Source organism: Aythya marila (genome assembly GCF_965140915.1).
Source record: "Aythya marila genome assembly, chromosome: 2".
Taxonomy (NCBI): domain Eukaryota; kingdom Metazoa; phylum Chordata; class Aves; order Anseriformes; family Anatidae; genus Aythya; species Aythya marila.
Genome location: NC_139043.1, coordinates 84,183,471 through 84,203,535, shown reverse-complemented (window position 1 = coordinate 84,203,535; position 20,065 = coordinate 84,183,471). Strand labels below are relative to the sequence as shown.

Here is a 20,065-nt window from a genome sequence, read left to right as displayed (position 1 = left end):
TAAAGATGTTCAAGGCTACCAGGCCTGCCCTTTGGAGAAAGAAGAGGAGCAGGAGGCAAGGGGAAGCCTGCAGAGCCATGAGAGGCTGTTTGTAGGGCATGCATAGATCCAACAGTGAAAGCCTGAAAACAGCTCATTCAGAGCAGGAGACATCCAGTAACTGTATAGACACATTTCTGCTATTGCTCCTCCTTAAAGTCCAAAATCGTTCCTTTATGTTAATAGGGAGGCCGAAGGTGATGAACACAAACCAACTTTAAATAGTTTGTGAGGCAACAGGTTCCTGATAAATAAAGCTCTTCAGCTGAATAACTCACACAGTCGTGTATCAGCTCAGTCCTACCAGGTTTTCCATGGGAGCTCTACAGGCTTTTTATCTGATCTTCCTGGGAGCACTGTTTCTCTAGGGTCTCCCCCCACAACCCAAATCATAATAACAATAATAACAACAATAATAATAGAATGATAGAATATCCTGAGTTGGATAATAGTAATAATGATGATGATAATTGCAATGCTCATTTTAACTGGTATTTAAAAAAAATGCTTATCATCCCCACATAATGTTTCTCTCAAACCACTTCCTCTGCTTGCAGAAGGCCAAGGGAGAAATATTTCCAGGGAAAATCATTTTGGAAAGTCCACGAAGGACTGGGAAATTGCATTAGGATATAATGTTTGCAGTGTTTCTGACCACAACTCTTGGGTCATCCAAGTAAGCAAAATGTGTAACATTCATACGTAACTCCAAAGGTACGGCAGGGTGTCACAGTGCTAGAAAAGAGGCCTGGGTTACACAGAGCATCACCTGGTAGTTGAGAAGGGCCAACTCGTATTGCTCTGGAGAACAGGGATTTTCTTCTGCCTGGAGAATTCCTGAGTACAGTTAAATGCAGCATTTAAGGAAAACCTCATAAGCTGTGCACTCCCTCTGCCTTGGGTGTAGAGCTGCTGACCACTAAGCATAAATTTCGTCAGCCAGAGCCACACTTAGACCAAGACATGCTTTATAATGTTAAATATTCTGAATAAGGACATCCCAAATGTGGTGAACTGAATGCCAGGGAACACCTTAATTCCCTGCCTTGTAATTAAATTATATTAATTATGCATGGTATTAAATTAAACCATACCCATAAAAATATCTGTAGGTAACACAGTCATACATTATTAATACATATAGTAGTAGAATTATATACTTAGCATTTATATATTCATATGTATTTACAATTTTTTTAAAATATACACATACAAAAGGCCTCTCACCTCCCAGCGATGATGTAGAGTGCTCCAATATGTTAATGGTGACCGCTGTAGGAAAGCCAGCAGTAAATAATTGTTCTGTAATAGCCTTTCATTCAGGCTATAATACAGAGGCTACAGAGAGAAAATAGACCAGCTGCCTTTTCACTGAACACTGTGGAGCTCTTGCATGGAAAAAGGCAGGGGGTTCTGTGAAAAAATTATACTTCATTGGGTAATTAAAGTTTTTATGCATATTAATTTTGCCTAGTCAGGTTAAAATTTGGCACTTCTCTCTGCATGTTTTAATTCACAATGTTGTTAGCATTCTTTCGTGGTTACAAAACCACACAGAGGCTTGTGGATATTTAGCAGGCCAAATGCTTCTGGTTTGGGCTGCTCTTAGGAAAGCAGGAGAGGCTGGGGAAATGGTTTCAGGTGGCTCCTTTCCCCCCTCTCACTACAGCAGCTTCCTACATGAGTGGTAGTTTGTTTGCACAAGCCCTCCTCCCAGAAAAATAAAAAATGAATGCAAGCCCTGAAGAGACAAATGTGGAGAACCCACACGAGAAGGCTCCATCCTGGATGCATTTAGGCACCAATTGAACTGTGAGCACGAGTAAATGTGGATCAAGAGATGCTCCAGCTTCTCTGCCCGGTGTGTGCACATAAGGTATTTTTATCAGGGCTGTAGTAACCAAGACCTGCTCAGGGCAGTGTTAGCACCTGAGGTGTTTCTGAGGATCTGTACTCAAGGTGATAAAATATTTACATCCCAACTGCATCTGGCAACCGGATCTAAGGTTTCCCCATGCTTGCTGCTGCCGTATTGAAGCCAGTTTCTTTTAGAGGCTGGTCATGTTGGGATGATCTGCTTCATTATGTGACACAAATCAATACGTGGTTCGGTTAAGTAATTGCCCCACTAAAAGCCCTATTCCAACACAAGGTGAAACAGCATTTCAAAAGAATATACAAATGCAGTTGTGTTGAAAATAGACATGTTTTATTACCAGCTTGGCTGCTTTCCCAGGAAAGTGCAGTGAAATAGCTGCTGCTCTGGATTTGACCAGTTTCCATGGCCTTAGAAGTGATCACTTTGACCACCTGGTATAATCTCAGGCTCCCCAAATGTATCATTATAACTGAAATGAAACTCACTTTTGCTGAGCAACGGAACTGAACAGACTAACCGTGCTAGATTAATTTAGGCTTTTTTTTTTTCCTTGAAAATTTGTTTTGCAAACTCGACTTCTGCTAAGAAACTCATTCAAAGAAGTACTCTGTGGATGTTTGACTTGATCAGTTTTTTGCTTGTAGTTTCTGCAAACTATTTTTTATTCTGTATATGATGGATTGGATTAGCCTATATTTTTTTTTTTTTTTAAATACATCCATGGTCACAACGAGCAGCATTTGCATGTGGTTTCCCAGCCATCATGAGGCATCCCTCTCTGAGAGCCTTTCTGGGCTTCCCTGGGGCTTTCTGCACCAGTGGTGCTACGAGTATTTATGAACCTTAAATTGAGCTGTCATGAGGCTTTCATGACTGACCTAGCTGCTGTGCTCAGACAAAAACAAGGCTAACATGCTGGACTTCAACTGCAAGTCAGCTCTCCAAAAAAGACATAACCAGCTACCTCAGTAAGGTCATGTCTGTATTTAAAATAAATAAATAGCAGCTGAACTTGTGTAAGTGAAGAGCTGAGTTGAACAAATAGGTACAACAAGCAACACTCACTCTCTTATGTTGGTTTAAATCAGGCTAATACTCACTTGGCTTACACATACAGTTTCTGGACAGAGTGGTAGTTACTTCTTAAATAAATCATTGGTGTTACTTTTTTTTTTTTTTTTTTTTTTTTTTTTTTTTTTTTTTTAATAGGGAGTGCTACCCTTCCATGGGCAGAGGGCTTTACCCTCCTTTCCTGCTTGAGCTCTGGCTTGAGCCCTGGGCCCATCCATTTCATTTTCATAGAACCACAGAACAGCCTGGGCTGGAAGAGACCTTAAAGACCACCCAGTTCTGGCCCCCTGCCATGAGCAGGGACACCTCCCACCAGACCAGGTTGCCCAGAGCCCCATCCAGCCTGGCCTTGAACACCTCCAGGGATGGGGCATCCACAGCTTCTCTGGGCAGCCTGTGCCTGTGCCTCACCACCCTCTGAGTGAAGAATTTCCTCCTAATCTGTAATCTAAATCTCCCCTCTTTTAGTTTAAAGCCATCTCCCCTTGTTCTGTCATTATCTTCCCAAGCAAAAAGTTGCTCTCCATCTTTTTTATAAGCCCCATTTAAGTATGGAAAAGGTGGATTAAGGTCTCCCTGGAGCCTTCTCTTCTCCAGGCTGAACATCCCCAGCTCTCTCAGCCTTTCTCCATAGGAGAGGCGCTCCAGCCCTCTGATCAATTTGTGGCCCTCCTCTGGACATATTCTAACAGGTCTACATCTTTCTTGAGCTGGGATGGGTTTTTCTTGTAGCTTTCATTTTTCCAGCAAGACAGCAAAGTCCTTGCTTCTCATCCACAGCCCATGAGCTCTTTGCTACACAGCAGAGTCAATGGCACCTCCAGCTGCAGCTCATTGCCTCTTACTTACCCTCAGACAATTAGCAGTCTCCCTTTCATTAACACGGATCACAACTTCTGCTTGCAACTTCCTCAGCAGCATGCTATGGCTTTGTGTTATTGTTTGGGTGACTTTAAAGTACTGCAGTGCAGGGTGAGGAGCCACACTGCTACAGTCCTGCTCAGATAGCTGCTCTTCTTCCATCAGGTAAGACACTGGCTTCATCTTTAATTCAAGGCTGTCTTTAGAGGATCACAGCCCCAGCTCAGGAACAAAGTGGGCCTGACAACAATCGGAGGCAGATGATGAAATATTAATCCATGCTTTTGTGACATCCAGGCTCGATTATAGTAATTCCCTGTTTGCAGGTCTTCCCAAGGCTGCCTCCTCCTACAAAGCACAGCTTGTAGGGAAGTCAGCCATGGGGTTTAAACATGTCCTACAGACAAGCAGCTGCCCTCTGAGCCACCAAGCTTAGAGCTTACTCAGAACCATCGATCAGTTCTTTATGTAAATGTATGCTGCAAGCAGAGCGACAGCACCAGTTATTTTTAGCCACTAAAAAACATGTCTCAGGTTCAGGATGTGTCCTACCTGCATGAAAAAGAAATGGTGAAAATCTATAAATGCAGTAGGAAAGCTCTGTCTCTTCCCTTCCTCAGCCCATCACCCCAGGATATGGAACATGTGCTACATTGGTCATGCTTCTTCAGACCCATGAGATAAAAAATGCACGTGCTTTCCCCAGAAAAAACAGTAAGCTGACAGCATCTTTGGCCTGATCTTCCCGCTAACTGCTTTCCTCAGATAAATGAGATACTGAAAGCTTTGCTTAGAAACGCAAGGCTAAAAATTTTTGCCTCATATACCACCATCACACACCACATTTTTGAATAGCTCCAACTTCTGGGGATTCCAGTGAGCTATTTAAGAGATTTATGAAGTCATGAAAGCAAAAGCCAGGTCTGTGCAGTCTAAATGACATTAAATCCCTGTGTTGCCATTTCCCATTAGCTAGACTCTTCTGCAATCCTCATGGCAGCCCAGAAGACACATCAGAGATGACACTTAGAAGGGATTTAAGTCAATTGGGGGTAGAGTGACAGAATGCACAGAGACAAGAGGGGGACAGATGGAGGCAGCAATCCAGCTGCAGCAACACATGAGATGAAGCCAAATTCTAATTTAACAGCAATTGTCTTCCACCAGGGTTATTTAAAAATCACATTAATGTATGGACATGAACTTTGAATCTTCTCAGGCAATTGTGGGTTTGCACCCACCCCAATAACCTTTGTATTTCTAGGCCTAGGGTGGAGCTCATTAAGTAGCATTGCCTTCTCTCATATAGCCTGAATGCACCCCACATCCCACCAGGGCAGGGATATTTATCTTGCCATAATTACCAAAACCAACCTGACTAGCTGATAATACAGCTTGTGGAACAAGTAAAAGATGCTCTGAGCACGAATTGATACATGCTTTAGAATGAGATATTTCATTACCTCAGCCTGGGCAAGATCACTTTTTAAAAGCCATGCAGTATTCCAGCATCATCTTTCCTCAGCTCCTTTGAGATTTTTCATAAATATAGCTGAGGCAGATGATGTGTGGATGGGGTTGTAAAAACTTCCTGTGCAGTGGGGGAGAATCGTGCGTGAGGATGAAGCAAGAGATGGGGAGCATGGCCCCAGGGACACTACAACCAGCTGAGCCCATCCCCAGTCACAAGATGCAGGACATGCAGCAGTTTTTCATCTGCTTTAAACGGAGTTATTGAATTAAATATAAAAAGAAATGCTACAGTCAGTACAGGAATCAGACATCTTATTTTGATATGGAGTATGTCTTACCCTGCCTTCAGCTTCAATTTTAATGATGCTGCCAATTGTCAGCTTCAGCTTTCAGAGTCAACAATGCCATTAAGATGCATGAGGAGTCTCTTGTTTCTCAGAAATGGTGTTTCAGGTGGCCTGCAAACTCCTTTATCAATGTGCTAGTGACACCGTTCACAATTTCAAGATAAAATCATGAAAAGCCTCATGGTGGAAAGGAGGGGCAGCTGCAATTCTTGCTTACCAAGCTGCACCTACACCTCTGCAGCAAGGTCTATACCTGTGCAATCTTTCAGGAGAGGCTCACACCTTTCCTAGGGTTCCTTGAAAAGCACTGTTGCTAACATTAATTATACAGACATTTTTCCCTTGAGAAAATATCTGCTGAGTTAGGCAGTGAATGCTGGGATGCTGGCAGGGCATGGAGCTATTTAAAGGCCTTTACACATCTGTTTTCACAGGCAAACGCTATCAAATTGTAACAATGACCACATGCATTTTACTGTTAAGCAATCAATTTTGATGAAAGATAACAAAAGCCTCTACAGAAATGGGCTAGAAATTCAGATCCCTTAAAATCTGAGTCCATATTCTGAGTACCACGCTCCAGGCATTGCTGTAAACGCTGCTTACTGAGGGACTTGTGCATGCTTTTATTAAGCATCACCAAAAGACATTGCCATACGTGGTGGGTAAACCCATGCATTTTGTGTGTGGTGCAAACTCTAAACATATACTGTGGTTTGGAGGCGAACACTTGTGTCCCCCCCCCCCTCCTGCCAGCAGCTCACCAGTAGCAAGCCTTCACAGTGTCTGCAGGGCTGGATGCTGCTGGACATCAGGAACACCCCATGTGCTGGGGCTGTCAGAGCTGCCTGAGCCTCACAGGCCATGCAAGATGTTGCCCAGAGCAGCGCCCCCCCCCCCAGGCTCCTACATCAATGGCATTTGGGTGTAAACCTCAGAGAGCCTCACCAAGGACGGATGCAGAGATCACGTTCTGGTTAAGACCAAGGGCTGTACATCACATCATTCCTACAGCTGACTGGAAGAGACCAACACACGGTGACTCATTTCTAATGGCAGAAGCTTTTGAGAAGACTCACAAACACTTTTGGGTACTTCAGAAGATCTTTTAGGCTTTGTTGCTGCTGATTGCTCAGATGATCAAAGACAGCATTGAAAATCCTTTTCTTCGAGTATCTATTTGCTCTTTTCTCTGCTGTACAAATTTCTGTCATGCCTGGACTCTCCCTGTGCAGCTGAGGAAATTCTGTGGAAGCCAAAGGCACCTTTTCAGCATTACTGTTTATCCCCTTGCTGTCAGCTGGGATTTCAGCAGTATAGTTGCCTCCAGCAGGGCAGCTCCAGTGAGGATCAATTTCAGGCAAGTAGGACAGGAGAGTTTGGGATGGGGTCCCTAGAAGACCACAGAACAGCCACCTTTTCTGCAAGAGCTGATGGGAAAGGTGAAGAAAAAAAAAAAAAAAAAAAAAGGGATCTGTGCCTACAGGAATGATGAGGCCAGACAGGTAAAAGCTGCTAGTCCATCACACATGTATTTCTCCCTCTTACACATTACGTCATGATTTGCTTATTCTGAGTGCCTTAGAAAATGTAATCCTGAAATATTATGGGAGCTGTATACACTCTTTTCTGAACTGCACCTTCCTTAAGAGGTCTCATGTCTGCTCCTCCCAGCTCCAACCTCAACAGGACCAGGTGCATTTCCAAGAATGCCGCCTGTAACATTTCCCTCTCACAAATTCACAATTAAGTCAGCTCAGTTTGCTTCCACAATCTTTTGGTAATATCCTCCTCAGATTTTGTCCATCTGCCAAACCGTCCCTCATCAAATCCACAGAAAACGCCTATCTGGCTTCAGTGGTCAGTAGTGATTTCAGGGAGCAGAAAAGACATGTGCTCAGCGTGAGGTCTCTCTGGGTGCTCTTCCAGCCACTGCCTTTAGACACCCTGGACAAGCTCTCCCCTCAAAGAAACCTAGCCCAGCACCAAGCAGCCCCAGCTGCTATACCATTTGCAAGGCAGGTGTGGGAGCCAGGCCAAGGCATGGCATGGCAGCCTGTCCCTGAGAGATGCCAGCAGGTGGGACAGGCCTAGCGTTACATGCTGCTGCCTCCCAGGGACTCCAGGCTCAACAGGCTTGGCTCACAAGTTAAGTCCCTCTTCCTATCCCTTAGCTGGTGGTTTTTCAAAATATTTTTCTCCCTTGTTACTATTGGAAAAGTCTGTGAAGCAAAAGAAAGCCTCACCCAAATCAGCACTGATCAGATGGAAGTGATGCCACAGCCAACTCCAGCAAATGCTGCCAGCAAGCTGCATGGGGACAGAGGATTTCTTCTCAAGAAGCATTTCTGTTAAGCATGCATGGTGAAAACAAGCCTGCCTCTCCTTTTACACTTGAACAGGTTTTGCTGCACAGCTGATGGAAAGCAAAAAGTCTTCAGCCGCACTGGTATTAATGCCAGCAAACATAGCTGAAAATACACAGGGCTCATATTCATTGCTTGGAGCTTACATTACCCATTAGAACTATAATGCTATCGAAGTAATATTCTCTATTTACATCAGCACTAGCATTTTACCATGAGTGCATATCATAAGCTAGCAAAAAGCAGTGGCCCATAATGAACACAAAAGTGCCATCTTTAGACACCTTTCAGCGCACTAGTGCCAGGTCACTAATGCTGTTTAGAATTGCTTCTCAGGGTAATTGGTACGCCTCTTATTCCTGAAGTGCTGTGCTTTAATCTTTTCACTCCATAATCTCAGCTCCTTATGGACAGCCACAGAAATATTCTTATTTTCAGAACATAAAGGACAATAAATCAGGAGTGAAGTTCCCGCTTGATTCTGACTATTAAAAGCCTTTCAGTAGTACCTATTTCTGGGCTGAGCAGGTACTTTGGCAATTGCTTTGCAGTCTTGCTTGGTCATAGGATAAGCAAAAAGTGAAGCCTGAAGTTAAAAGAAACTGAAGAACAATAAACCTGGGACTGCTTTTGTAGATTAACTTGGGTTTCTTACCATACCCCAGAAAAATGACTGTGGTAAGACTTACATTTCTGCTTAGATATACCATATACTTATTTATTAGGAATAGAAAAATCAGGGAATTTTTCCCTAATTATTAAAATCAGGTAATGCCGAATTATATAACGTATACATAAATATATATACACCTACATATTATATGAGTGATTATTTTGCTTCCTGTCTAGTAAGCTAATTTACTCCACACTATGTTGTTCAATCTTTTCCAAAATAACTTTTTTTTTTTTTTTTTTTTTTTTTTTTTTTTCCCCATTAGAAACATCTTTTTTTCTGAAGTTGCTATTCCAGCAAGGATCATTGCATAGACAGTTGCTCCTGACTCCAAGGAGCTCTGTTAGTTCCCATCCTCTGTTTTCAAAATCCTGAGACCTAGGCAATGAGACACTGGGCTTCTATTTTACATGACAAATTTTGTTTCACTCCCTGAAACCAGGGCTTTACAACACATTTGGGAGTCAGCAAGAAGCCCAGAAGCCAACATTAGTGCAGTGGTTTAGTAGCCACCAAGCCCCAGAACTGAAGCAAATAAAGTTGTCTAATACTGACATCCCTCTGCAGAGCTCCACAAGAGTAATGCACATAAAGCAAAAGGTCTGCCCTCAAGATTTCTCTTCCACCATTTTTCAGGTTGATAGGCTTACGAGGTCTGAAAAGAGAGACATTTGGAGGTCCATATTTTAGTTCGTGTAAGATCTAGCTTGACACTCCAGTCCTGCAGAACAAACCTGAAGTTAGCTTTAGGCCTTGGAGAGTATCACTGATGTAAGCAGGACTCCCTAAATACAAAGTAAAAATCCTCTCTGAAAAACCAGTAGCCTTCACAGGATGCAAAAATACTATTTTGCATTACAGAAACCTGAATCTGTAAGAATCATCAATCCTCTCAAGATAGATCTGGTGTTAACGTTGTGCATCGACCTGGGGGCTGGCAGAGGATTCTGCCTTTTAACCTGCTCCCGGATGAACAAAGTCACACCTTTTACACGGGGCCAACCATCCGTGGGTGACACTCGCCGTGCACAGTGACAGCCAGGAAAAAGGCTGTCTATAAACTAACCAAATGCCATGAACCTAGGAGAGAGGCGCATTCGGAGTCACAATAAATAGTCAGATCACGCTCTATACTTTCCATAAATATTTATCTTAGAAACAATTGGCTAATGGTGAACCAGCTATTAGCATGTAAAGCAGAGCTCTTACACTACAAAGTATAGGTTTCCGGTGTGTACGGTTTAGGAGCTATTTGGCACGGTGAAAAGCAAGGCTGTGTGTTTAACAAACGTCCTCATAATAGGCTGAATTGAAAGGCTTATTTAAGGTTTCAGCCTTTCATTCCTGACCCCTCCAGCTGTCACAATTGTCGTATCAGCAGCAGTGGGCTGATGTTTATTCTGTTCTGGATGATAAATCAGGCCCTAAAAAAGAACTCTTGCATTTGCTATTCATTATATTTTACCCAGCAAGTAGGGATTAGGTGGGGAATCTGCTTCTAATGTATTTTTTATTAGCAACTCGGATTTAAAGCAGTGAAAAGGTACCTGCAAGAAGGATGTCAAAGGTGTTCATCCAAGCTATGCGTTCCTAGAAATCTGATCTCTTTGTTGAATGCACCTGGGATGAATAAAATATTAGATCTTAGGTTCTAAATCTGACTACTTTCTTTCTTTGTAGGTATACACACACACACTACAATATTAATTAGGTCTCACTTCAACTGAAATACATCTCAATCCCACAGCCTACATGTGTGTACACCCAGTGCTGGCTCTTGCAGCAAAGAGAACGCATTTCTTTAAATCTTTTGGGTTAAAAGAACCGTAAGGTTGATAAAATTTGTTTGCATTTGTAGATTTTCCTCATCCAAAGTTCTCTCCCATGCAAAAAGATTCAAGGCCATGTAGATTTATGGATCAATGAATTGTATGCTTAGTACAAAATTAAGCAGTGCAAACTGTGGTTGTTGTGTACTATAGGAAATGGTCAGTGTCTGGTCCTGAAACATGATGAAAGCTCAGGTTTTTTTCTCTTGTGATCTTCTAAGAGCACTTTCACAGAACACTACTGAATTAACTACTAGACCCAAAGCCAGGTTAGTTGTTGTGTTTTTTAATGCATTTGCTTCTCCGTGTGTACAAAAGCGACGTCAGTATCTTTCTGAACATGGTTTCAGACATCCACCGACACCTGACACATCTACCAAAAGTGACTGGTAAGAAGTTACTTTACTCCCTTTCATAACCTGATGCTTGTCAGCCAAACTGAAGGATAAAACACATTTTGCTGAACCAGCTTTAGGCACAACAATGTGAGAATATAACAAAGGTAATCCATGTGTCCTGCTCTTGGCTGGAGAGAGCTCACAGCTCGTTAACAGCTAAACGATTTTTATAATCCTTAAAATCACTGTGGATTACAAATGCTTTTCTTTTTTAAAGCTGGGAGTGACCTACAGAACCCTAGCCACTTGAGTTTTCTAAAAATACCTTCAATACAAGCTGGGCGGCAGAGATTATATTACAGGGGGTCCTTTCAAGGTCACTTGCAAGATTTATGCTTGCAATGGCTTTAACGCCTGTGTTTCAGTGTTATCCCAACCTGGCAGGGTTGGGAGTGAATTTTGGGGGAAAAAAAAAAAAAAGTCAGCAGCATCCATGTGTGCCTGTCAGCTCCAAGTAATATAAAATTATATTTAAGATTGTATTCTGTTCTCACCTGAAATCAGCATCCTCAAAGTAAAGGGAACAGTCTTTGTAACATACTTCATTCATGGAGTGCTTTGTAAAATATAACACATTCCACCTCTCCTCTGGGGCTTCCTATCTACACACCCGTGTTAACATTTTATGAGAAGATTCGCAGAAATAATATACACCAGATGCAGTCTCTTTTCTGATGCAAGATGAGGAAAACCAATAAATGTGTTCTTAAAGGCGACCCAAGAATACAGCAACAAGCAAACTACAAGACTCTGCCTTCTTAAGAAAAACCTGTATGTGCCAGAGGTGTCAGAGAAATTCTCAGGAAAAAAAAAGGAATTCCATAGAATAGTAAGTTAAGTACCTTTACTAATTATACATAATACAATCCTGCACAACACTTACCAATGCTACACCGACAATGTACGTTATTTATAACCATCTGTTGAGGAAGTTTGAAGATTCACCACTGTAGGCTTGACTCAGTTTCTTCTCTAGGCTCTTACAGTCAATATAATCTGGATTCCACTTTTACTGATAAAGCAGATGTTATCTGTAACCACTAGTGTGTTGAAGACATTTCAATGAAGACATTTCAACCTTATGAGCATGGAGGTTTGTGCACAAAAAAACCCACACAGATTTCTCCTTTACATGATCGTAGCATCTAATGAGCTACATCTCCTTCTGCTCTAACATTAACTGCACCCTTACTGACAGACCCACATTTTCCCAAATGCAATGAATATATCCTAATCGTAAAGGTCAAAGCATTGACCTAGACTTCAACCTCATTTAAACTTGATATACCAAAATCTGAAGGGGACATGGCAAGTGGTTTATACTATCCATACCCTCCTCCTCTATGAAGACTGTAAGCATTCAGAATAATGTTCTAAAGTTACAAAAACATATGTGCAAACCATCCCTTTCACCTCTGTATGAAAGAGATTGTTAGGAACATTTTCATTAAAGAGTCAAGGAGCACGTAATAATTATACTACCATGATAAGAGTCTAAGACTCCCGTTTCAGTCTATCCAGTGAGAAAATGTTAAGCCATGCTGTTAAAATTAGAAGTAAATAAACTCTAATTACTACTAACTGCTGAAAACAGGGCCATGGTACTTGGAATAATTATGGACAACTCAATCAACAAGCATGCCAGATGTCACGCCCAAGTATTTTTCCAAAATTTAATGAAAGAAGACAGTTTTTGAACAATGTAGTACATGACTGCTGAGGCTAAGGAGCTAATATTGTAATAGTCTCAAGAAAGCAAGTCTATCATATTTGTACTGTGAGGTATCCTTTATGTTTATTATATACACACTAACCATATACTAAATATAGGATGCCAAAAATATCAGAAAGCTTCCAAAAACCCTGTGGTCACTTATCCAAAGTCTTATGTGAATCACTTGTGTAATGGCACGTACAATGCAATGTTACCACTAGTATTACAGGAAGCCTGCCAACTCCTCTGGTTATAAAATTTTCGTTTCTGAAAGAAGACTAGGACTTGAAAAGTAGCAGAAAATGTTAAATCTCATTTCCTTTACCATACTGATTTATTACCAGTCTAAGATTCTATACCTTGGCAAAGACCTAGTGGGGAAACTCCAGTTTCATAGTGGAAGACAGCAACTTGCCTTCTAGTTGGAAGAATTCAAAAACAGTTCATCCACTATGTCATAAAACCTCCTAATAATTTTCAATAACTATAAAATGTTGATTAGTCTTGTGGCATTCTGTACTAAAATTCCATAAAACCCACAAAACTCCACCCTGATTTGCACTGTGCTTATAGAAAAATGAGCCCAATATACAATCTCATGCTTTATTGTTGCATTATTGCCACTTTGACAGTCCCAGAAAATTTCTTTTGCAATCATTTAATATTAATATCTGAACACCTGCTGTGCAATATGTTATTGTGACATACTTACTTACTTAGAAAGTATAATAAACACCAGTATAATAATCACCAGTAGACAATCCAGATCACCAGTTATGATTCTTTATTCTCAGCAAGGTAACACTTTGGTAAGGCAACCTATGCATCAACATGGATACCTTCCAACAATACAGAATATGCTTTCATACAGAGACATTTTCTAACTGTATAGGAATTCCTGCACTCTAAAAGGCACTAAAGCTATCTTGGGAGTCATACTCCATTGTACAAACGTATATATATCCATCTAAGTAATCACAGACAAAATTCAGATACTGTCTATATATGCTGTATATATATATTGCATTAACAACCAGGAGCAGTTCGTAAGTCAAAAGCACCTGTATTCGCAATTTTTAATAAAAGGCTAGAAATATGGTGTTGCTTGCAAAAGGTAGAAACACACATTTGTACCTGCTGTTACTAGACACAGAGTAGAGGTATCCAGCCCCACAAAATTCTGTGCAACTATACCAAAGTAAATTTAGTTTTCCACTACAGTTAATAGAGTTGAGAGTGATTCAGGTTGTCTTGAAAATGTTGGTCACGTCATACGCACACTGACTATTTTGACTACATTATTGTCTACAGTTTGAGTGTAGACACTACTTTAGATGTAGACACAAAACTAGAGCTGAATCCCATCCACATCATTCCCAATCATGGTCCATGCACTATAGTGCAATCAATAGTCCCATGCACTACCAATGAGATGCCACCCCTTGCTGTCCTGAATCTTCCAAATGTTCCTGCCAGTGCATTAGCTCACATAAATATTCCACAAGGTTCAACAATTCTACCTTTATGAATAAATTACTCATTTGTGAATCACTTGGACACTCATGAGTGGCAATGAACAAGGCCTCAGAAGTACCGACATCAGAAACAAAGCATATTTAAAAATTATGCATATTCTAATACAGAATAATTCTTAAAACCAATGTTCTCATTCTCTAAGACAAGTAGTCATCTAATTAAATTGAAAATAAGGACTGCATACATGGATTGTACATCCCTCCCTGGTTGCAGAATAAATATATGCATGCATGCCTATCCTTTGTAGAACACCTTTTCCATTTCAAGCCTACAAATAGATGGACGTATCAGGTCCCTTTTACCTACATGAAGCAAGTTATTTTGCTTGTGAAATGGGCCGTATTTCACAGAATTGTTGTTTTAAATCAGTTATTCAAAGAATAATTATTGAAACTGCAGATATTTAAGGAAAATCTTAAAGAAAATTGTTTTGAAAACCCCCGTTCACTGTTTTTCCTAGTATTTGCTTTTAAACATAAATGAACTAGTAAAGCACCAAGTGATGACAAACTTTAACTAAGCTGGCAGGTAAATGATTGCAGAGCTAGCTCCTGTACCCAGTTTTTGAGGATGTTAGAAGTTTTATGAACCTACACGGCATTAAAACCTGCACTGTATTTATAGTCAGTTAAAAACAGAAGTACACTTTAAAAATGTAGGTGGAATGTTTAAAAAAATATTTTTCCTGGGTTTTATAGAGATGAGTTGTAGAAGGAAGATGATAGAGCTTGTGATTTTTTTCTTTTTGAACTGTGTAATGAAAAGATGTGATTATGTGGCCTAACCTAATCAAATTGCTTTATCTGAAAGGTAACTTTTATTCCCTTGTACCATTATTGTCCTTACAATAAAGAAAGGATGCACAACAGAGGTTGGGTCATAAACCTAAACACATTTAATGATGTTACCACTTATCTTCCAACAGTGATCTCAAAGTGTAATTTAAAAAAGAAACCAGATTTTTCTTCAGTTTATTTTAAGTTCAGTTCTGGAAGGTCCTGAACTGCTTCAGCTTGTTATTAGAACTGAGAAATTACCACCTCATAAAAATACAGGCCGCAGTGGGACCCATGAGATCACAGATCGGTCATCTACAGCAGCAGCGTACTTGTAACTCTGACTGCTTCTTCCTCTCCATTCCACAGACCTCCATACGTGCAGAGCCTGCACTGAAGAATTTCAGCAAGACTACGAGTGCGAAGGGGTAGAAAGAGGATTCAACTGGATTTCTGTCCAATTGAGAATATATTTGGACCCTTTTATCATTTCACTAGTTCAAATCAGAGGGCACAGCCACTGACACCTAACATTTTAGGAAGCTATCTATGGAATCTGTCTGTCTCACACACAAACTCCCTCCAGATAATAAAAGTACCAGTACAAAAGGGTTGTTCCGTACTGATTTAGCATAAAAACTACATAATTATCTGCTATTGTAATGCCAGAACTAAAAGTACAAGCTTTAAGCTCATTAATCATATTCATACTAAAGTTTTGTCTTGGCAGTAAGAGAGTCTTATCAAAAAATCCCACCCTTGATCCGCAAATACTAAACAGAGAAGGGGAAAATTCTCCATCTAGTATATCAACTGAATGTCTTCGTTCTTATTAGCCCTTTGGAATTAAAGTAGAAGAAACAGAATATAATTTTAGGGGTCAATATTACAGATTTGATAGTGTAAATCGTTAAGTGTCATTGTCTTCTCTCAAACATGTTCACTGATGGCAGTTTGGCTGAGATTTTGATGGAGAGCTCACTTGCGAGGTTGGTGAATATGCTGCTTGACGTGTTGAGGGTGAGGAAGCTTTTCCACAGAAGGATGTGGTTTCTGATGAGCCACCTGAGCTGCAGCTGGAGGGAAGTCCTTATCACCCTGTTTGAAGAACACATCAGGAAAAATTTAAGACACCTTAGATCCCTGTGTTCCGTTTCAAGTGGATATAAGTTTTTTTTTTTTTTTTTTTTTTTTAATGTAAAGAGCAGATGCAAAACAGTGCAACATATTCCTCTAAGTCCCCTGTACACGTAGTATCTTGCTATTCTTTCAGACAAGTTCAAAATTTCACCTGCACAGATTTAGCTTCTTCCAATTATACATAGCACCTAAGAACACAGTATCTTAAAGCAATCCAATGGGAAAAAAAAACAAACAATGTTTTAACTTCAGCATTTAATAGATGCTTGTGCTAAGTCACTCTTCGCTGTCTCCGTAGAGTCAGATCTATTCAATGTACTTGGTTTTAACAACACAGCAAGAAAGAGGAACTATTTCACAAATAATCTAAGGCAGCTTGAGAAATGACCTGCACAGGAAAACCAACTGTAGAAATGCTAGTTCTGTAGGAAGAAAGGCAGGATCTAAAACTACTTTTGACTCAAATCTTGGAGCTCCCTAGCTTTTAAGTTTAACTTGCTCTTCTAACAAGGTCTGTTAGTCTTAGTTCTCACTTGCTACTGTTCTACAGTATCAGTTCACATGTAATCCTCATGTCACCAACTTAGAACTTTCTTTTCTAGGGTCAGTCCCATGAAGTTTTCAAAAAGCAGTGGGAAACAACTTCTCTCAGTCCTCAGTGACAGGGAGAGAACAGCACTGCAAATTCTGTTTGGAAAATGGGACAAACACAGGCAAAAACAGTCTGTATTCCATGGGTTCATGGGGTGACAGTGTTACACAGAAATATTTTGTATAAAGCAGACACCTCAGATTGCCTGGTTCACACCTGACCCCATTCCAACCTACTCCAAATTCTTCACTTCTACTCTGCCAGCATTTTATTTTTATCTTGATCACGAGGTTAGCTTTTTATATTTTTTCTACTTTGTTCTCTGCTCCAAGCTGCTTCTAATTTTCAAACACCTCTTCTCAGAATTAACATTTTCTACATTCTTTCCCCTTTATGCTGTTCTGCCTTTTCCATACTTCTCTGACCCCTCACACCCTGTTGTCTCAAACAGAAGATGCAAGTGCAGCTCTTCTCTGACTTGTTTGTAGACATGTAAACCACCTTACACACCCTAGCGATAACCATCATGTAAAGCCAAGGTAAAAACCCTATGCACAAGGCACGAATTACTGACCAGATAATTAATGGCTTGTTAATACTGATGATTAAGCTTATGGATTTCCAGGTCTTGCTTGTTGTTAAAGGTCAGGGAACAAACACCTAGAACTCCCTGTACCCCAAGGCACATAGGGTAGCTCCGTGTCTTCAAACATGTGCCACCACAGGCAGAAGTGCTGCTCCTCATCACAGGTCAAACTGTAGCAGCAGGTTTACATGCAATTGCCTTTAAAGACAGGAATGCAGTAATATCTGCCTTAGATATGAAAAGAAGATCCAATAAACTTTAAGTGCTGAAATTAAAACAGTGGAAGCCATTTCAATAATTTCAATTTCACACAAAACCCAGACAGAATGCTCAAAGGGACTGAAACAAATGTAGAAACCATAAAGCTCTTTATAATAAAAGAGAAAGGGGAATGAAAAAGATTAATTTTGTTCTGATCAGTAATAATTCTGAAAAGCCTACAATCATTTTCCTATGGCTGAAAGAAATTTAATGATAATCTTACCCGAGCAATGACACCAGAGATGAACACTGTTGGCTTAGGTGGGCTGAAAAAAAAAAAAAAAAAAAGGGATTACTTTCACCAAATATTTAGAAGGTAAAAATCAAAAGCATGTCACACATACAATGAAAAAAAAAAGTGGCATTTTTGGCAATTAATGTTTCAAATAAGAAAAATTTCCTCTTCCAATGACTTTTGCCTTATTACAGCCAAGAACACTGATACAGACCTGTATGTTTTGACTGCTCTTACTTCATGTTAATTGAGAGACAGCAGTGAAAGGCTAGTCTGAAAGCTTAGTTTGTTACTTAAAGCTGAGAGTCTTGGTTTGTTTCCATTGGTTTATTAATCGTCCAATTTTATATATGAGCTGCCTCCAGTATGCTTTGGGCTTAGTATATTTGTATTGCAAGAAAAAATGGAAACTGCAATGAGACTAAACTTACTGCTGTTATGGAAAATAAAATAAAATCCAACTTTATATAAGTCAGTCAAATGAATTACGATTCCGAGTCTTAGAAAAAACAAGACCTAATACTTTAAATCACGGACTTTAAAGCAGATATTTATCTACTCTATTACACAGGAGAACTATGTCCACAATAAAACAAATGCTAAAAAACATAAAGCAAACTCTGCTCCACTTTTTGATTTGCAGACTTCCATTCACATCAATAGGAACAGACTCAACAGTAGAATTCAACTCACACTTAGTCAACACAAGGAATCAGATTCCCTGGACCACTGACCTACTGAACTGACAACCTTTACAAGAAGACCAAACTGCAGACAGGCCAGCACATATGGTGGTGAGCATTGCCATAGCACCTACATTTCATATGCTCAGCAACTTTGGTGGCATATGGTAAAACCATACACCCGCGTGGAGGTCTGCAACAGGATCAAGAGCAGCAGATTCACAAAATCTCTGTCATAGAAAGCTTGTAAAGATTTTTGGTATGATGCTATGCGAAGTTAAGGTGATAAGCAGTGCACTATGAGACCTTGATATAATGGTCTAATAAATATCACCAGAGCCCTGATTAAGTCATGGTATTGCTAGAGTCTCTGAACACTCCAGATGTTTAAGAAAACTCACCAACCCTAGAAATTTTAAAAAGTGATAAAGAGTAGAAGGATTAGAAAAAGGGGGAAAAAAAGTTTTGCTTTATAATAGTTCCATTTCAAAGTACCAGTAATATTTCCTGCAATGAGAAAGAGTATTTTGTTAGCTGAATTAGCACCTCTTCAATCTAATTTTCTGTTAATATAAACTAATATCAAGCAAAGATCAACAGCAAAGTACTTTCATTTTACCCTGATTGTACTGAGCCAATTAGTACATTACAGTCTAGATAAGGTATCTTGTATGGCGACCAACAAACTCAAAGAAATAACTCTGAGAAAACACAGATGTACTGTGGTGGCTGACAGCTCCATTCATAAACTAACACCACGACAGTATAAAGGAAATGAATGGCAAAAACAGAAAAAAGACATAGCAAGTTCTTTAATTACACATGGGATCTGGCTTTAATCATACTCAATGCAATATCAAACAAATTGCTCTTTCCCTATTAACAATATTAGATTGTGAGAAATTCAAATCAGATCGATTTTTTTCTTATATTCTTACTATGACCTTTGAGTGTTCACTATGCTTGGGTGATGCATGAAATTCAAATCAACATTTCCTGAAAAGAGCCTATATTTGCTGAACGTGCTATGGCTTGTCTAACCACCACCATGCCATACTTCTTGCTTTAAAAACAAATGTTTCATTGTTTTGGCCAAAATTGAAAACCAGAAGGAACCTCTAGCATAATGGTTGTTTCAAATTGAGGTTTTTCCACTGTATATTTTAAGTCTTCTCAGAAATTCTGGTATCCTGTTTAGGAATGTAATGCTGTTAATATTCAAGGAGCCTGAGCTCACAAGTGCTAAGTTCCCTGGGTACACAACAAAGTTGGACAGAGATAGAAAATACCGTACGTTTCTGTACTTATTTTTCATTTAGTTGTCTGTTCTTTTGTCTCAGGAATTAGGCTGAAGATCATATAGGGATCATTTTCATAAAAAGTTATGCTAAAAGCCAGTCAGAATTCTACATTTCAGGTAGTAACACAGATGTAGTTGACATCTCCCTGTAGAGATGAAAAGAAATCAGTAATACCATTTTCCTGGTAAGAACTATATCCTTTGTATATGAAGACTATACCTTGAACTCTATCATGAAATAATGTATTTAGCCTTGTTTGTGTACAGCTTATTCTGGGACTGTCATTAGCAGCACTATCTTAAGAA

General features: G+C 39.9%; 1 protein-coding gene across 1 annotated transcript in view; it reads right to left on the bottom strand.

The window, feature by feature from the left end:
- Window positions 1-13,419: 13,419 nt before the first annotated feature.
- Window positions 13,420-20,065, bottom strand: part of DAP (death associated protein) — a 45,448-nt gene continuing 38,802 nt past the window's right edge. The window contains exons 3-4 of the mRNA XM_082752598.1: window positions 17,765-17,807; window positions 13,420-16,060 (exon numbers count right to left, since the gene is read on the bottom strand). Coding sequence (XP_082608724.1) covers window positions 15,941-16,060; window positions 17,765-17,807 — 163 coding nt within the window. The 3' untranslated portion in view covers window positions 13,420-15,940. The remainder of the gene's footprint in view (window positions 16,061-17,764; window positions 17,808-20,065) is intronic.